The sequence below is a fragment of the Solea solea genome, chromosome 1, assembly GCF_958295425.1.
Source record: "Solea solea chromosome 1, fSolSol10.1, whole genome shotgun sequence".
NCBI lineage: Eukaryota > Metazoa > Chordata > Actinopteri > Pleuronectiformes > Soleidae > Solea > Solea solea.
Genome location: NC_081134.1, coordinates 15,464,299 through 15,481,369, shown reverse-complemented (window position 1 = coordinate 15,481,369; position 17,071 = coordinate 15,464,299). Strand labels below are relative to the sequence as shown.

The window sequence follows — 17,071 nt, the reverse complement described above, 5'->3', positions numbered from 1 at the left end:
CCGCTGCGGTAGAATTGACAGAAATGATAATTTAGCACCGAGGGTCGCACATGCATATTAATGGGTCCATTTGAGATAAACAAACTGAAAATTGACCTTGTCGGGATTTTACACATGTTTACATGAAACACCAAAACATATGGAGAGATCAATTGTTTGATAATTGAATAGCTGAAGTGTTTGGTTTTGTGTAGATCTTAATCAAGATGAGGTAGAAAGGTTGTGAGGGTGGCTGGTGATTTAAAATGCCATAGTAAATATCAGTTTTTCGTTCATCTGTCGCTTTATCCTCCATATCCTCACACTCACATCTTTGGTCAATTTAGATTGTCCAATCTGCATGTTTTACAGATAAAATGCATGTCAAAGGTAGATGAACTGGACACCCATGGATGATGTCAATAAAACCAGTCTTGTTTTCTCTTTCAGGGTTTTCTAGTTGCAATTATATACTGTTTTTGCAACGGAGAGGTAAGAACTCAAAGGTCTTTTTACAGAAAAAAAAACAAACAAACTGTTGAATAATATTCACATTGTGATGTGACCACATAACTCTTCTCTTCTCAGGTACAAGCTGAGATCAAAAAGTCCTGGAGCAGGAGGACCCTGGCACTGGACTTCAAAAGAAAAGCCCGGAGTGGCAGTAACACTTACAGCTATGGACCTATGGTATCACACACCAGTGTTACCAACGTCACTGCCAGAGGACCGCTGGCTCTCCACCTCACAACGAGGCTGGGACCGGTGCCTGTGAACGGACACAGGAACCTGCCCGGGTACGTGAAGAATGGCTCAGTGTCAGAAAACTCTATACCATCGTCGGGGCAGGAGCTCCACATTCCCGAAGAGGAGCATTCTTCTCACATGAGGCCCTGCGAGAAGGAGAAACCCTCACCGGTGGTCGAGGAGGAGAGGGAGACGGTCATGTGACCTCCAGGCCGCCGCTGTGTGTGTACAGATAAAAACTGGCTCAACAAATAATAACAGTCTCAGGATGGTCTGAATTCATCAACACTGCCAGTTTTATTTTCCTCCTGTGAATCAAGCAAAAAGAAAACATGACAGACTGCTGAGGCTCAAAGCAGAGGAGGGTGTGTCAGTTTTGAGAGCTGTGACACCTTTTTATTCTTTTTCCAAGGAAAAATGACCTTCAGTTTTGTGGCAAATACTCTCTGCGCTTTCAACCACCACCTGCCACAGTGAATGTGTTTAAGGCTGGACAACAGAAACTGCCCTTTTTCATTTTCATTTTTTTTTTGCTGCCATAACTGTTTGTTCTGTCTCGTCCTCAAACGTCTTGTGCTCGACTTTTGTGCATAAATCAAAGGTTGCAGTCGTTGATCCAGGAACAGCCTTAATGACCACCGCCTGTGTGAGGTCCGTTGGATTTTGTGTGCATTCAGTGACGCATTTGTGAGGCTCAGTAGCGTCGGTGCATTTTCAGATCAAGTTGTTGTATAGACGCAGCTATTTTGTGGCATCTGTTCATGGTATGTCCTTTGTTTTTCATCTAATTACTGTATATCCACTTCAGTGTTAAAGGTAAGGTACTCAGGTAATGGAAGTCCTCTGTTGTTGCACACCTATTTTTATTCATTTATAACATTGTTTTAGCCCGTTCAGCATTTGTATTGAGAATAAGTTAATGTAAAGCTGGATCAACTAGTCTTGTTTTCACAGAGTTGTATGCTCTCTGCTGTAGAAAGACCCAGTACTCGTCTCCTTTCCAATTACTACACACATGCCGAAGAGTTCAAATGAATGTTTCATCTTCAAATTTTCTCCTCCCCAAAAATAGTAACACACACAAACACCCACACAACACACAACACGATGCCTAAGTAAGAATATTTCTTTGAAGACTGTCACTGTCTTTGTGTTCAGAGTGAGCCGAGGAGAAGAGGGACATTTTGGAAATCTGACAGGAATATCATGTGTTCTTGTATTATTTTTCAAAAGAAGAGAGAGAAAAAAACACAGCATGCAGGAAATGGTCAAATATTCAAGTGGAATGTTAATTAAATGAGGAATCCCAAATTCTCTTGGAATTCCAAGATGGACAATTGTGGCGGATATGAAGGAAAAGCCAGACATGAATAACACACAGTAACTTTTATAGATGGTCCAGTGTTTTGCTGCTTTTTGATGTATGTGTGTGTGTGTATATATATATATGTGTATATATATATATACACACACACACAAGTCACAATGTTTACATAGGTCAGAAATACATTCTAATTGTGAGCAAATCATTGTCAAGTGTAAGGATACGTATTTTGTCAGTGTGTATATATACAGTATATATATATATTTTCTTTTACGTGTTTGTTTACAAAAAAAAATTGTTTGCAGTATTTGATAATGTACATAGACCAAAACAAAACTGGTGAATATACTGACAGGTGACAGAGGGCATTCCTGTTTGAACACGGCATTCCACGAGCATGATACCAAAGAGAAAAGGCAGCATGCTGAAATGCTGCCAGAGCTGTCTTAAATTCACCCGCTCTCAAAAAGAAAAGGAAAAAGAAAGAAAAAACAACAGTGTCAATGGTAGCTCATGTAGGAAAATATGAAAAGTGAGTCTTAAAATTCGACCCAGTGTGAATTTAAGTTTTGTTTTAGATAAATACTAATTGTCAGCTTGCTAGAGTAGACTGAGCACATTAATATTAAATCCCCTGATGGGATTTTTGTCTCAGTCCTTATTTGATTTGACTAAAATACAGAATTGATTTTTACCTCATTAAGATCTCAACGTTATATGACTGAAGGTAATGTTTGCTGTTGTGCACAGTGTTGTATCGTGTTTTTGGTGACCACTGTTCGTCAAGCGCTCTTGTTCCTCTTCTGACTGACTGAATTATTCTCCAAATTCTCTCATTTTACCCAACTGCCATGCCGTCCAATAATCCATGCACTTTGATTCAGTTTTGAAAGGTCACATAGTCTCATCTGCAGAGTTTGGACTGCCCTTAAGTTCATTCTGCAGACACGTGCAAAAATAGGAAGGAACTGTTTCTGCTGTTTCAAATGTTTAAACGATATATCTCATAAGATTCTGTATTTTTTTTCGTGTTGCCAACAAACAAGGAAAATACCAAAATCAGCATTTAGCTGACGTAGTGAATCCCTCTTTGCGAAATACGAAGCCCAAAAATTGTGGTAACTTTAATTTATTCCGGGTCAATTGTACAAAAAAAAATTGTATTTTAATAACTAACCAAATATATTTATTCACAAAAAACTGAAGTTCCCTAAAAGCTACAGCTGTTTGAAATTACACTATTAATTTAAGTAATTATAAGTATAATATAATACTAGTATATCATATTATATTATATTAAATTATATTTAAAAGTGATGATAGAGGAAATATTATCAAATAGTCAAACAAAATAGTGGCAGCAACAGCTACTGTATTGATATTTTAGTGTCATTTATTGGCAATAAGGAAACTAGACTATACATTAAATCATGCGACGATATCAGAAATTCAAATTGCACATAACTTGTACATTTCCATGCGGATCGGTCATGATTGTGATGGGGTTTGGCTAGAATATCACACACAGGTGGCTGAAGGTCATATGGAAAAAGACAAAGTATGTGAGCGATCACTTTAAATGTTACTGCCAGCACAGTTGGATTATGTACAGTTCTCTTATATCTGACTTTCCGCTGTAATTTGAATTAAAATAGAGAATGAAAATAGTTAACGAAAAGAACATTCCGAAAATTATATTTGAGCACTTTAATACTCCATAATACAGTATTTTATTCAAGATTGTATCGTGCTAAATGTTTTGGAAATCAAATGTACAATAAGGCCAATAACCATAGAGCTAATGTTGTTTTTTGTCCTTTTCAAATACCTCTTATGGAAGTAAAAGAAAAAGAAAAAAGAAAAAAATTAAAACTTTTATTTATCTTGTGCAGAAACGTAGTTGCCATTTGTCTTCATGTCTTGGATACAGTGTGTGGACACGTCTCACCCTCTCATCACTGATGTAGGCATGTTGTAGATTTCAGTGTAAACTTTTGAAGAAAAAAAAAATGGTAAGATTGTTCCTTGTCTCTAATGTCCATCAGTGAATTGTGTATATATGTCAATAAATCTTTGGTTTTACTGTACTCATACTTGTGCGTTCTGATTCTGGTTTCAGACATAAAGAACAATGATTTTATTTCACTTTTTTATTTATTGTAAATATAATATCAGTATAAATTTCATTTAAGAAAAAAAAAGTGCCCAAAATACAGTGAAAAATATGAAATTATCTTTTTTTTAAGTGTTTGTCGGTGGAAGGCAGAGTTCATTTTTTCTTGGCTCCGCCTTTAGCTCCACCTTTAGCTCCACCTTTAGCTCCACCTTTAGCTCCGCCTCTGTCTCCTTTCTCTCCAGATTTCTTCCCTTTACTTTCCCCGTCTTCATTCTTGGGTGCTCCCTTTTCACCTTTCTCACCCTTCTTCTTTGTTGATGGGCCATTTTCGTCTCCTTTCTCTTCTTTGGCACCCTTGCCCTCTTTCTTACCCTCCTTGGTCTTCTTCTCTCCTTTTTCACCATCCACTTTCCCGGAAACTGTTGTCACCTCCTCTTTTTCTTCTGCTTTTGCAGCTGCCAATTCAAAGCGATGGGGGGGAATAAACAAAAGGTATCATCAGGCCTCATGTGTTAATTGGAAGGAAGAATTTAATCCAGTTCAATATGCTAAGTAGGTTACGTGTAATGAAGGCACATCTGTTTCTATCTGTCCTAATAAGCATGATCTACTTATTCTTTTAATGGGATTGCTTGAAGTGCGTTCCGGGCAAGAAATGGAGAAAAGATTTTCACAGACAGAGATAATTTCTCATTGTTATTCAAAAAGGTCATCATGAGGATATACTTGAAGGAGATGTAAATCTTTTCCAAAGATATTGGACTCTTTGGTTCGGTATGAAGCAAATAACATGAAATTGAGCATGAATGAATTCATATGAACTCACTTTGATTTGTTTTGGCCATGTTATTTGTGTTTTTACCTAGAGTAAGAACCAAGAGATGGTGTCTAGTAAATTTGACGCCCATTATAGCAGAAAGAGAGGAAACACAGGAAAATAGCTTGAGATTTTAGATTGCAGACTCCACTGAACTGAAACTCAGCTGAACGGGTTGTGATTCAGCTCAGTATACACTAGACTCCTCTGTTAAATCATGAGATTTTAGAAATGTCCTTGCTTAAATGTCGGAGATGAACGCACATTTTTCGGGAATTGGAAATATTTTTAACGTGATCTACTGTACAATTTGGCATTATTCTTGGTTTTGCCGAGGCTGATTCTGACAGTTTAAGCTTCTGAATCACTCAGGGCGCATGTACAGTGTACTAGTTTTCTGACTCATGCACTTTATGTCAGTACACATACCGTTTCCTCACAGGGAGAGGACCTGACAGGTCTCAGTCGGCTGTTTTTGTTTTATTGTACGTTTGCAGAAGCAGAAACTACGAAAGGTGACGACATCCTTTGAAAAATAATTAAATCTTGCACTAAATAATTACTGAAACGTTTGTCTTTATTTATGTACTGTATTTGTAACACTAAGCACTTTTTTTTACATTATGCATTGACTTGGGAAAAACAGCAACTTAACTACATTTGTCGCTTTGTTTCTGAATGGCCTGCGTGTCGTTTAAAAGTGTCCGTTCTCCTCATCCTCCTCCTCCTCCTCTCATTGCAGTGGCAGCTGAGCTTCAGCATTGCTGAGTCTCTACACCAGCCAGGGCTGTCAAACTCATTTTAGTTCATGGGCCGGAGCAGTAAGATAACAATAGTACATAAACTATAAACAACAAGGACTCCAAAATGTTCCCTTTCTTTTACACTTAATGAAACATATTATGAATAACCTGAAATTTCTTAAGGAAAAATAAGATAAGTGCAATATCAACAGTATTATGCCTAAGTTTACCATTTACACGTGTGCATAAAAACTTCACAGATCACAATGGATCTACAAAGGCACAAAACATTTAGGTATTTGAAATTGAAAAATATAGTATTTCACATTATGATTAGATTCTAAAAGTTTGTGCTTACTGGGGAACTAGACGTTTATGTGCGTTAATGTTTAGCTTGGGGGACACACGGGGGTTCCATCACTGAGTGACGGACTGTTTTGCAGGGAATAGTCAGTGAGCAGCTCAGCTCAGCATGAACTGTGAGATGAACAAAGTGATTCAGTTCAGTTTGTTTGCCCAAACGATTTCTTCTCTTGAACAAATCATTCGCGATTGCCACAACTCAACCCTGGTCCTGGGGACTCACTGCTTCTGCTCCAACACACCTGATTCAAATGGTCAGCTCGTTATCAAGCTGTGCAGAAGCCTGATAATGACCCATTTGAGTCAGGTGTGCTGGAGCAGGGAAACATTGAAAAACACGCAGGGCAGTGAGGACCAAAAATAGGTCATGCATTTTTAAGGTAAAAACTCAGAAAAACCAAAGGTAACATGGAAACATTTAAACCCATTGGAGTTTGGCTTCAGGGACCAACCAAAAGAGAACATTATGTAACAGCTGCAGGCAATAGTTCACTCATTTCACATGATGGTGAGCTACACAACCAGTTGTGATCTTTTACTTGAGCAGCTGATGTGTAAAAAACTGAGAATTGCTCATAGGAGACTCCAGGGGACAAAGGGAACTTCTGTAAATCTTTTTTTTCTATAGCAAACGTTGTCTCTGTGCGACTCAGGATACAAAGACCATGACAAACACACACCAAATGTCATAGGTTGCCAGTGGTGGTCAAGAGTAAACCTGAAAGGATTTTGTTGTTTGCGTGTGCTGAATGAATCCAGTCGACTGAATCTGATCAACCAACCCATCATAATGCTGTGAGTCCTTGTTTTAACTGGACCTGTGATGAACTCTCTTTTGCTCATATGCATCTCTCTTATATCCATACTGTCTCTTTTTTTCCTCTTCCTGTTTTATCAGATGTTGACAAAATGGTGGAGATTTATGAATCAGTGCGTTATAATCAAGGATATCGAAAGGCTAAGTGAGACACTTTAATGAAACATGACTCAGGGATTGTTTTAAGCGTTGCTAAAAATTGGACAGCTTGTATTCCCCCCCCCCCCCCAGTCTCGGTGTTTACCTCATCCTGTTCACCGCAGTGGAATAATTAAAGGTGAATGTTGCCCTCTAGTAAAGGCCTTGACCCTCACACATTAATAAATGTCAAATGTTCAGCACAGACACAGCTGGTACCATATTTGACAAAACATGTTGGTATTTTTTAAAAACAAGTTCAGTTTGACTGAGGCAAGGTTCCTGCCAGAGCTCATCTTACTAATATCACAGTTCAATTAAGAAACTGCAACTCCAAATTTCTTTCTGCATGTCACTGAACCTCAAACAACCTCCTCCTCAGTTCTTATTCAGCGCTGTGATTTTTAGTTGTAACAGAAAGTGCAACAGTCTGGAGTCAACGATATAGCCTTCATTTTTAGACTAACAGAAATTATACACTTTGTTATCTTCGACAAATCAGGTCTGATGAGAATTATTGGATTGTGTGAGTGCTTGAAGATTTGCTGCAGGAAATAAGACTGTAAAACTGGAAACTAATGACTTTTCCTCATATTTTACCCCAGCCGATTTTAACAGTTTGCGAAACATGCTATACGGCGGCAGAGAGAAAATGTTAATGGATGTTAATGGAAAATGACCATTCCCTGTGTTTTACATCAGACACATACACTGTTTTTTTTTATTCCCTGTCACATAAAGTCTAATTTCACAAGACTTTGCATACAATTACTTTGGGTTTGAAGATTATCTTCAAGAGCAAATCAACACGAAAGACAAGAAAAGGCATTTCTGGTGCTCATTTGTCGCTGCTATGTCGCTGTGTTGTTTCCAGAATGCTGGGGAAGCACAATCCATACGTTTACAGCTTCTTTTAGATGAATGAAAAAAAGACTTACATTTGGTTTGATATTAAGACTTTTACAATACTCATTGCAAGTGGTCTTTTGGATTCTCCAGTTGTTAATTCATCTAATTGTGCCCGAAACATGATGTAATTACTGGGAAAAAGGTGGCAATTAGCATGTTATTGAGCTCAAAGTTACGTTGCTCTCCTCCTTCATTAAACCCAGAAGCCAATTACAGTGCAAGGTTTGTTTGGAGTTCATGGTTGAGAGCAGCTACTATACAATATACTTGTCCTGAATATGTATGATCGCTGCAGCAGTTCAGCTCCTCTCCTCAGCCACATGGTTGATTAGCTACAGTGAACAGTCATAAAACAGGATTTACCAAAATATACGCGAGATCAACCCTCTGTGGTGAATCTAGAGATTGAAGAGAGACTGATGCTCCTGCCACACTAGGTTTATCATGTGAATATGGACAGTGTGCATTTGGACTTTCTGGGTATCTCATAGGACTACTGCAATTAAGCTAAGTATCACTTCAGTAGGTCTTTCTCATTTGGTTGCTATTTCATTAATTGCTATTGTATCTAGCTGGGTTGCTTGACTTTGGACTTGTCTGTTTAGTCAAGGTGAAAGTTTGTTGTTGATATTTTGTTTGCTAGGTCAAAGAGAAAGTTGTTATTGTTGACCTAGTTTCTATTGAGTCATCACCATCACCAAGTGTGAAGTTTCATTGGCTACAGGGGAGTGGCCAACACTGCTGTAACCAATCAGCCCCTAATCAGGTGTCTTTTAAAAAAGCTCCCTGTAGCCAATGAAACTTCAATGGTGATGACTCAATAGAAACTAGGTCAACAATAACAACTTTCTCTTTGACCTAGCAGACAAAATATCAAACTGGAGTTTAGACTCCTTTGAGGCTAATGAGGCTTAGTACCTGCCTGCAATTGTTAAGTGCACTTTTTCCATTCCTGTTCATGTTTCCTCTCACGGGTATCACAAACCTCACATTCAATCGCAGCATCACCGTAATCTGTCCTCATTTATCGCTCCTCACACATCCAACACCTTGTTGCAGGGGGCCTGTGGAACTGCCAGTCAGCTACCCGCAAGACTGAGTTCATCTCTGGCTTTGCTACTGAGCAATGCCTGGACTTCCTTGCTCTCACTGAGACTTGGATAACACCCTCCAACACAGCCACCCCTGCGGCTCTCTCCTCCGCCCACTCTTTCTCCCACACACCCAGATCCACTGGAACAGGTGGTGGGACAGGTCTGCTCATCAACCCCAACTGGACTTTCACTCTTTACCCACTGCCACACTTCTCTTCACAGTCGTTTGAATTTCATGCTGTAACTGTAACTCACCCAGTAAAACTAATCATTGTTGTCATCTAACGTCCACCTTGACTCTCTCTGTCCTCTCACTTCACGGCGAGTTTGTAAATCCTCCCCAGCCCCGTGGTTGTCTGACTCAGTGCGTGTTGAGAGAGCCCCGATACGGGCAGCAGAAAGGAAATGGAGGAAATCAAAACACCCTGACGACCTGCTTTCCTATCATTCTCTCCTCCCCACCTTCACTTCCTCTACCTTTGCAGCCAAACAATCTTTCTATCTGAACTAAAATTCAATCCTCTTTCTCTAACCCCAAAAAACTTTTCTCGATCTTCTCTAACATCCTTGACCCCCCCACTCCCTTCTACCAATTCACTTTGTCAACTACTTCACAAAAAAAGTAGATGACATTCGCTCTTCTTTCTCAACCCCACCTCCTGATCTTACCACTCTACCAACCACAAATTCAGCTCCTTCTCTATCCTCTTTCACCCCTCTATCTCATGATCAAGTTATTTCCCTAATAACCTCTGCCCGCCCCACCTTCTGCCCCCTGGACCCTATCCCCTCTCACCTTCTTCAGTCACTCTCTTAAAGAGGCCAGAGTGACCCCCCTCCTTAAAAAACCCACCCTTGACCCGTCTGAAGTGAATTACTACAGACCTGTCTCTCTTCTTCCTTTTCTTTACAAAACTCTGGAGCGTGCTACCTTTAATGAACTCTCTTCCTACCTTCACCGGAAACAACCTTCTCGATCCTCTTCAGTCTGGTTTTAAAGCAGGTCACTCGACCGAAACTGCACTTCTTGCTGTCACTGAGCAACTCCACACTGGCAGGGCTGCCTCTCTCTCCTCTGTGCTCATCCTCGTGGACCTTTCTGCAGCGTTTGACACAGTTAACCACCAGATCCTTACTTCCTCCCTTCAAGAACTAGGTGTCTCAGGCTCTGCACTTACCCTACTCTCATCCTGTCTTCAAAACCGAACATACAGAGTAACCTGGAGAGGATCTGTGTCGGAACCCTGTCCTCTAGCTACTGGGGTCCCTCAGGGTTCTGTCTTGGGCCCTCTCCTCTTCTCTCTATACACCAACTCTCTTGGTTCTGTTATTCACTCTCATGGTTTTTCCTTTCACAGCTATGCTGATGACACCTAACTCATTCTCTCTTCTCCCAGCTCCGACACACATGTAGCAGAACAGATCTCCGCTTGTCTGACCGACATCTCTCAGTGGATGTCTGACCATCACCTGAAGCTCAATCTCGACAAGACCGAGTTTCTTTTTCTCCCAGGAAAGGGCTCTCCCACCACAGATCTAACCATCACCCTTGACAACTCTGTGGTAACTCCGTCTCATACCACAAGGAACCTGGTTGTGACACTTGATGATCATCTCTGCCTCACTGCCAACATTGCTGCAACTGTTGATCTTGCAGATACATGTTGCACAACATCAGAAGGATACGACCTCTTCTAACCCAGAAGGCGGCACAGGTTCTGGTCCAGGCTCTTGCCTCCCCAGCTTGGACTACTGCAACTCCCTCCTGGCTGGTCTCCCTGCGTGTTCCTATACGACCTCTGCAACTCATCCAGAATGCAGCAGCTCGACTGGTCTTCAACTTACCAAAATTCTCCCACACTACACAGCTCCTCCGCTCCCTTCACTGGCTTCCTGTAGCTGCTCGCATCCGCTTCAAGACTCTAGTGTTTGCATTCCATGCTACAAACGGATCCGGTCCAGCCTACATCCAGGACATGATCAAAACCTACACCCCAGCCTGCCCACTCCGCTCTACATCGGCAAACCGGCTCACTTCCCCCTCACTTAGAGGATCGCAGAGGCATTCGCAGAACTTGAGACTGTTCACTGTCCTAGCTCCCAAATGGTGGAACGAGCTCCCCATCGACATCTGGACAGCGGAAAGCCTCCACATCTTCCGCCGCCGACTAAAAACACATTTCTTCAGACTCTACCTCGACTAAGATGACGACAAAAAAAAACAACAAAAAAAAAAAGTATACATCGCACTTATGACTAGCACTTCATAGTTTGGCTTACTTGAAGCTCTTACTTACTTCTAGCTCTTATTTGGACCCAAATGTTTAAATGCACTTATTGTAAGTCGCTTTGGATAAAAGTGTCTGCTAAATGACATGTAATGTAATGTAATGTAATAACCTGCACAAGACAGGACCAATGTCAGTCCCTATTTGTCATCACTCATAACTTGAAAAAGCCATTGCTAAGATGGCTGAGATGACTCAGATACACATAAGCCAACACGCCGAACTCCTGAGAGAGTAGGGAATAAAAGAGAGGAGTATGTAATTACCTTGTTCTTACTCCCACCATCACTTTTTATTAGCAGCAGCAGTGGATGGTTTGAATGATTTACTTTAATCAAAGCACATCTTGGGAAAGAAGACACAACAGGAAGGATGAAGAGACAAGCATAGAGCGTAAACATGCCGCATGCATTACCATTTCCTCTGAATTCTCACATAATTATCAAATTCATTAGCTTGATATGTTTCCATGCAAATATGCATGAGCAAAATATGTGCATTTATATTAAAAACATGAAAATACAAATGTATAAACTACAAAAGTCCTGCTGCTCCGGAGGAACTAACCTAAAAGCAGTATAATTTCCTGCTGCACACACACACAGTTACTGCAACTTCCTGCACTAGCAAGCAAAACGTGTGCTCTTTTCTCTGTACATTTGGGCATTAAAGGAGAACCGGACTGAACCAGACTGTACGGCAGATGCTTGAATGGGACATTCTGAATCTTTTTACAGCGGCTGAGCCAAGGGATTGGGACAGAAAATAAGATTGGGAGAAAAGGGGAGTGGGGAAAAATTATGTCGTCTCTGGTAAACTGTGGGAGCTGGGCTGCTCCTCGCTGCCCCTAACTACTGAGACCTCGCTGTTGTCAGAACTTTGAGGTTGGACCTGCTCAGACACAGTCTGTACTGCAGAGGCGTCAGGTGTAGCTGGAAGATAAGAGAGAAAGAGAGAGAGAGGGAAGCGAAGAGAAGCGAAGAGAAGAGAAGAGGAGAGAAGAGGAGAGAAGAGAAATTTTAGTATAAGGAAATTTTAAGAAATAAGAGCATAAAACAGATAGAACAGAATTGAGAGTTGATATGATGTCAAATAGAAAGACAGGTGTTTCCTTAGTAATAATAAAGTGAGAGATGACAGTCAAGAGTCATAAAAAGCTTTGAAAAAGTGTTGAGGTGGGTGTGATTGACAGTCCACTGCAAGTGGGAGTGCAGGTGTGAAGATGACATGTGAAAGCAGTCACAGGTGAAGCTGCTTACGAATCATGCTCTCTCCCTTTAAAAGCAGTTCATTCTTGGACTTGGTGGGAGGCGACTGACGGCTGCATACACAGCAGAGCTGGGTTGGGGGAAACAACACTGACTGTTTTAGTTTGGTTTATATGTGTGTAGTCTGTGATTTAAGAGCAACCAGCAGCGTTATTGTGTCGAGAGAACTCTCTCGGTGCCACGCAAAGTCCAAACAATTACCCCAATTTTGTCCCCCATTTTGTAATTTGCACCTGAACTTGCTCTGTGGGGAATCACAAGACAGAATCCCAGCAGCAGAGTGATAAAACAGTTGTTTGCATTCAAGCTCCTGAAATGAAAAGTTTGTAAAGATGTTTCAGTGGGGAACTTACATCCTGGGATCTCGGTCAGCTCATTGAGAGGTGGCACTGTCTCTAATGTGTTGGCATATTTCTTGGCAGCCTGCCTCTGTGCATGCCGTGCCTCGATTTCCTTTTTGGTTCTTGGGATTCGGCATTTGAATATACAACACAGAGTGATAACTGAAGGAGAGAGGGACAAAAAAAACAAAACACACAAGACATAATGAGACCAATAACATCTAACGTCTAACAACATCTTAGCCACATTTATAGGATGTAAGGGATTTAAAGGGTCAGGATACAGATTATACATGTCTTTTTTGCCTCGATGATAGTGTCTTTGCAAACCTTTCACTCATTCATTCAGATTTCACCACATCATAGTTGTGGCTCTAAGCTAATGGATCTTAACGACTTTGGTGAAAGTGTGTCTTTTCCTCAACCATCTCACTGACGTTTACGCTGTTAAATTAAATGTTTTAACAACATGTATGGTGACATTCTCGTCCCACACAATTTAGATGATTTGACTGGACCTTTATTTACTGCTTTCTTGTGAAATAATTGCAATTTGTGATAAGAGCTAGTTTGACAATCTAATAAGGTACATTATATAGTGACTATATATAGTATATCTGGAAAATAAAAACAAGAAGCACAGTGCAGACTTTAACTCCCAGTATAAAATTCTCTTCACTTATCGTGTATTGAGGTAGAAGCAGAAAGTGTCAAAACCATAAAATAATTTGGTCATCTCACACATTAGCAGTGTCTCAGGTGTAACGTTATGTTGATGAAATGGTGTTGTTTTTTGAAGAAAAAGAAAGAACTATATATATATATATATATATATATAGATATATAGATATATATATACTGTATATACTGACCAACTGCCAAAGCAAACATGGAAAAGATGCCGATGACCTGCCATAACCGCAGCCCCCAGAAAACAACGGTCTCTGAGTTCACAGGGTCTGGCTTCTTTGGGGGATCTGTCGGTAAAAGCTGTTAAAAAGAGAAACATGTTGTGTTTGATAGTATCTGGACACCACAGATATATTTTAATTGACATATTTTACACCTGAGCACAAGATGCAAGAAGGTAAACAGGATCTCGGCTCAGTCAAACTTCTTGAATCTAACATATTGCACATTACAGTCATACAAGGGCACAACTCAGAAAAGAAAAAAGGCATTCAAGGTCCTCAAAAGAGCAGAAATTCCGCAATCAAAGTCATTGGCCATTTCAAACTTTGTAGGGGGTCGATGCCATGATGTTATCATTTCATATACTCAACATATTGTTTTCTTTCGATCCATTTACTAGCATACTGACCAATATTTGACCATAAAGCTGTCTTTGAAAGAACAGCTTTCTTTGAAAGGAATAGAAAGAAAAAGAAGACGCTTTGGTGGCATGACCTCAGTGTTTTTGTGCCCCAAAAAAAGGTTCAGTCGATAGTGTCAAAAAAACTAAACATTACAAAACAAACAAAAAAACACTTCACATTTCATAGTTGCTCTCTCCAGGGGGGAAGAAGTGTAGGGTTTCTCCCTAAATCAATAACGCGATTGAACACTGAGTGGTTTTCGAAACGTTATACTTTAAGCCCACAGAGCAGAAAGCAGTGGATTAGAAAACTGACTTTTATTGTTGCTGTTAGCCCCAATATGTGTTGAAATAGAGGCATCTGAAAGTAACTCTAAAAATAAAATGAAACATGGTTAAAACCGAGGATTGAGACTGTACAGAAGCTGAGACGTAAAGAATGAAAAAGCTCGATCTAACAACACACGTCCAAAATAGCAGATGCCAGATTCATTTTGAGCAGAGCATCATTACGTATTAGAATATTCATTCTTGTTTATTTTGCCATGTGCATCAAAATTAATCAATCAGGGCAAAATGATCCGTTGTTGTCGTTTTCTGGACCTGATACGTTTCAGCGAGGCAACATGCCAACTACACACTGTCTTCTACTGTTTGTCTCCAAGGCATCGAGGACACAACGGGAACTGTGGGTCTAACTAAACAAAGAAGCTCAGAAGAAAGTTGTCTGAATGAATTTACACTGCATTTGTGCAGCTCCTGCAGAAGGATTAGCCTTGAAGAGGATATTAAACAAGGCTCTTCAGGGCATTCCATGAGTCCGGATTAGTCGCGATAAGCATCATGTTTTATTCTGGTGCAACAAACAACACACATTTTAAAATCATGACCTTGAGTTACCTCACATTTATATATCACATTATTTAAACATATTTGGTTTTGCTACGGTTGATCTACAAGTAGCGCAAACGTTTTTTTAACAACCTTGCCAACTGGTTGATTATTAAGATTGCATAAATACTACTGAGGCCATATGTTTTTATTAATTATTATTTTTACTTTGTTTTTTACTTTGGGGTTTAAACGTGTATTTACGGATCACATCAACCATTACTTTGTAATTCCGCCGCCTCCAGCAGCCACTTGAAGGCTGTTTAAAGAAGCGCCTTGTACTTTCTCCAACCTTTTTAACCCTGAGAGCTACTTTGACAAAATGAAAATGGCAGAGAGCTACTCGTGTTTTATTTCAACCCAAACAAACTGGAAAAGCTTGTTTTGCCTGAACATTTACAAAACATTGATGTCCACAACTCACATAACTGAAAACTAATCGGTAAATAATAATTTAGTGTTAGAAGGGGCGGGACACCTCTGAGTTTGATTGGATAATAAATGGAAGCAAGGCTACATTCCATTATTGAAACCTTTGGCGAGCTACTTGGAAAGGGACTGGGAGCTACTCGTTGGAGACCCTTAGTCTATAGCCTGATGCCCAGAAGTGTTAACTGCACACTAAAAGTGAACATCACATGTGTATAAATAACATCAATTATGCTTTAGCCTTCTTTTACACAAGAACTTAGTTTCTCATCAACCAAACTTTCCCCAGGTTTTTAGCCATTTTTGGCTTTAATCATTTTTTTCACAATGTAGCTTCTTGCAACTGAGAATTAAAATCTTCTTCTCCGTGCTAATAATATGTTGCACTTTCAGTCATATTTTAAATAAAAGTGCATTTGTTTCAGAGGCATATTCATTTTCAATGTAACCCTTTTTTGTTCCCTTACGCACAAATGCACACACACAACTTCTCTGTGTCGAGATGAATGTTATCCAACCTCCTGTTTACGCCCGTTCAAACATGTGTGCCCTTGCCGTCCATGTAAGACCTGACAATGTAAGACCTTACATGACTATTCGTGTTTTTAATGAATAGTCAGTCACACATAGCCCAGACGGTCAATAAAAGCATCAACTCTGGCCACCAATCACGCAAAGCTACATTTTAAATGGCGAAGCACCTGTCACAGAGAAACACTCGGGATATTCCATCTTGAACAGAACCTGTGGAGGACACACACAGATGCATCTGGCTCTTACCTCGGGATCTGGGATCTGGGAGAACACGGAGGACAAGCACTGAGACAGCAACACTGCTCCCCAGCCCCGCAGTAGGAGCTGAGGTGGACATACAGGCTGTTCCCCAACCATTCTCTGCCCCTCTTTCTCCCTGCAGCCACCCTGCCCCCCTCTCTCTCCCTCTTCCTCTGCTTCTTCCTCTCTTCTCTCTGTCTGCCTGCCTGCCTGTACTGGCGCCGTGTACAGGACAGGACCACAATGGCCCTGGGTGATTAATGGAGACAATGGTGCTGATGTCTTCCTCCCATACACAGTTGTCTCCTGCTCCTTGCTATCTCTTGCCTCTGTACTACTACACTATCCGAACAGAAAACCGGCAGTCACCACTGCAGCCAGCTGAAAACGGCTCCTCTACAATGGAGGGAGCCAAGCCCGCCGTTAGGGTACATTAATTAATTAATAGACCTGGTGTGGGTTTACAGCCAGCTCATCCTGCTGGGGACAGGCAGTTCACACAGTGTAGGGGGATGGGCACTTCAATTACCCATGAGGCTGACCTGTGCAGGACAGTGAAGCAAATGGCTGAGAGCGTCATCATATTTATTGCCTGGAGTGTAAAATCATCTTGAAGCCTCACATCCTTAGCGTATTGCAACACAGGAAATGCAATTTTAATATGTAAGACAAAACAAAGACGGAGTCGAATTACGTCAGCAACATGAATTGTGTGCCC

The 17,071-nt window shown here is 40.6% G+C and overlaps 2 protein-coding genes across 2 annotated transcripts in view; one reads left to right on the top strand and one right to left on the bottom strand.

Annotated features, from left to right (window-relative positions):
- pth1r (parathyroid hormone 1 receptor) overlaps nucleotides 1–2,118 on the top strand; it is a 42,133-nt gene extending 40,015 nt beyond the window's left edge. The window contains exons 12-13 of the mRNA XM_058638243.1: nucleotides 430–471; nucleotides 568–2,118. Coding sequence (XP_058494226.1) covers nucleotides 430–471; nucleotides 568–930 — 405 coding nt within the window. The 3' untranslated portion in view covers nucleotides 931–2,118. The remainder of the gene's footprint in view (nucleotides 1–429; nucleotides 472–567) is intronic.
- A 2,118-nt stretch (nucleotides 2,119–4,236) lies between these two features.
- On the bottom strand, nucleotides 4,237–16,754 carry tmie (transmembrane inner ear). Its single transcript, XM_058620112.1, has 4 exons — nucleotides 16,360–16,754; nucleotides 13,817–13,934; nucleotides 12,957–13,106; nucleotides 4,237–4,621 (listed from the first exon to the last, which is right to left on the bottom strand). The coding sequence occupies exons 1-4, from the start codon at nucleotides 16,468–16,470 to the stop codon at nucleotides 4,320–4,322; spliced, it is 681 nt and encodes a 226-aa protein (XP_058476095.1). The 5' UTR covers nucleotides 16,471–16,754; the 3' UTR covers nucleotides 4,237–4,319.
- Between the last annotated feature and the right edge of the window lie 317 nt (nucleotides 16,755–17,071).

What these genes read in the sequence shown, in the direction of transcription:
- tmie (XM_058620112.1), bottom strand. Translation starts at nt 16,470, where the DNA reads ATGGTTGGGGAACAGCCTGTATGTCCACCTCAGCTCCTACTGCGGGGC. An exon ending in CCCAGATCCCAGATCCCGAG is followed by an intron (nt 13,935 to 16,359) that starts GTAAGAGCCAGA and finishes TCTTTTTAACAG; the next exon opens with CTTTTACCGACAGATCCCCC. An exon ending in CATGTTTGCTTTGGCAGTTG is followed by an intron (nt 13,107 to 13,816) that starts GTCAGTATATAC and finishes TCTCTCCTTCAG; the next exon opens with TTATCACTCTGTGTTGTATA.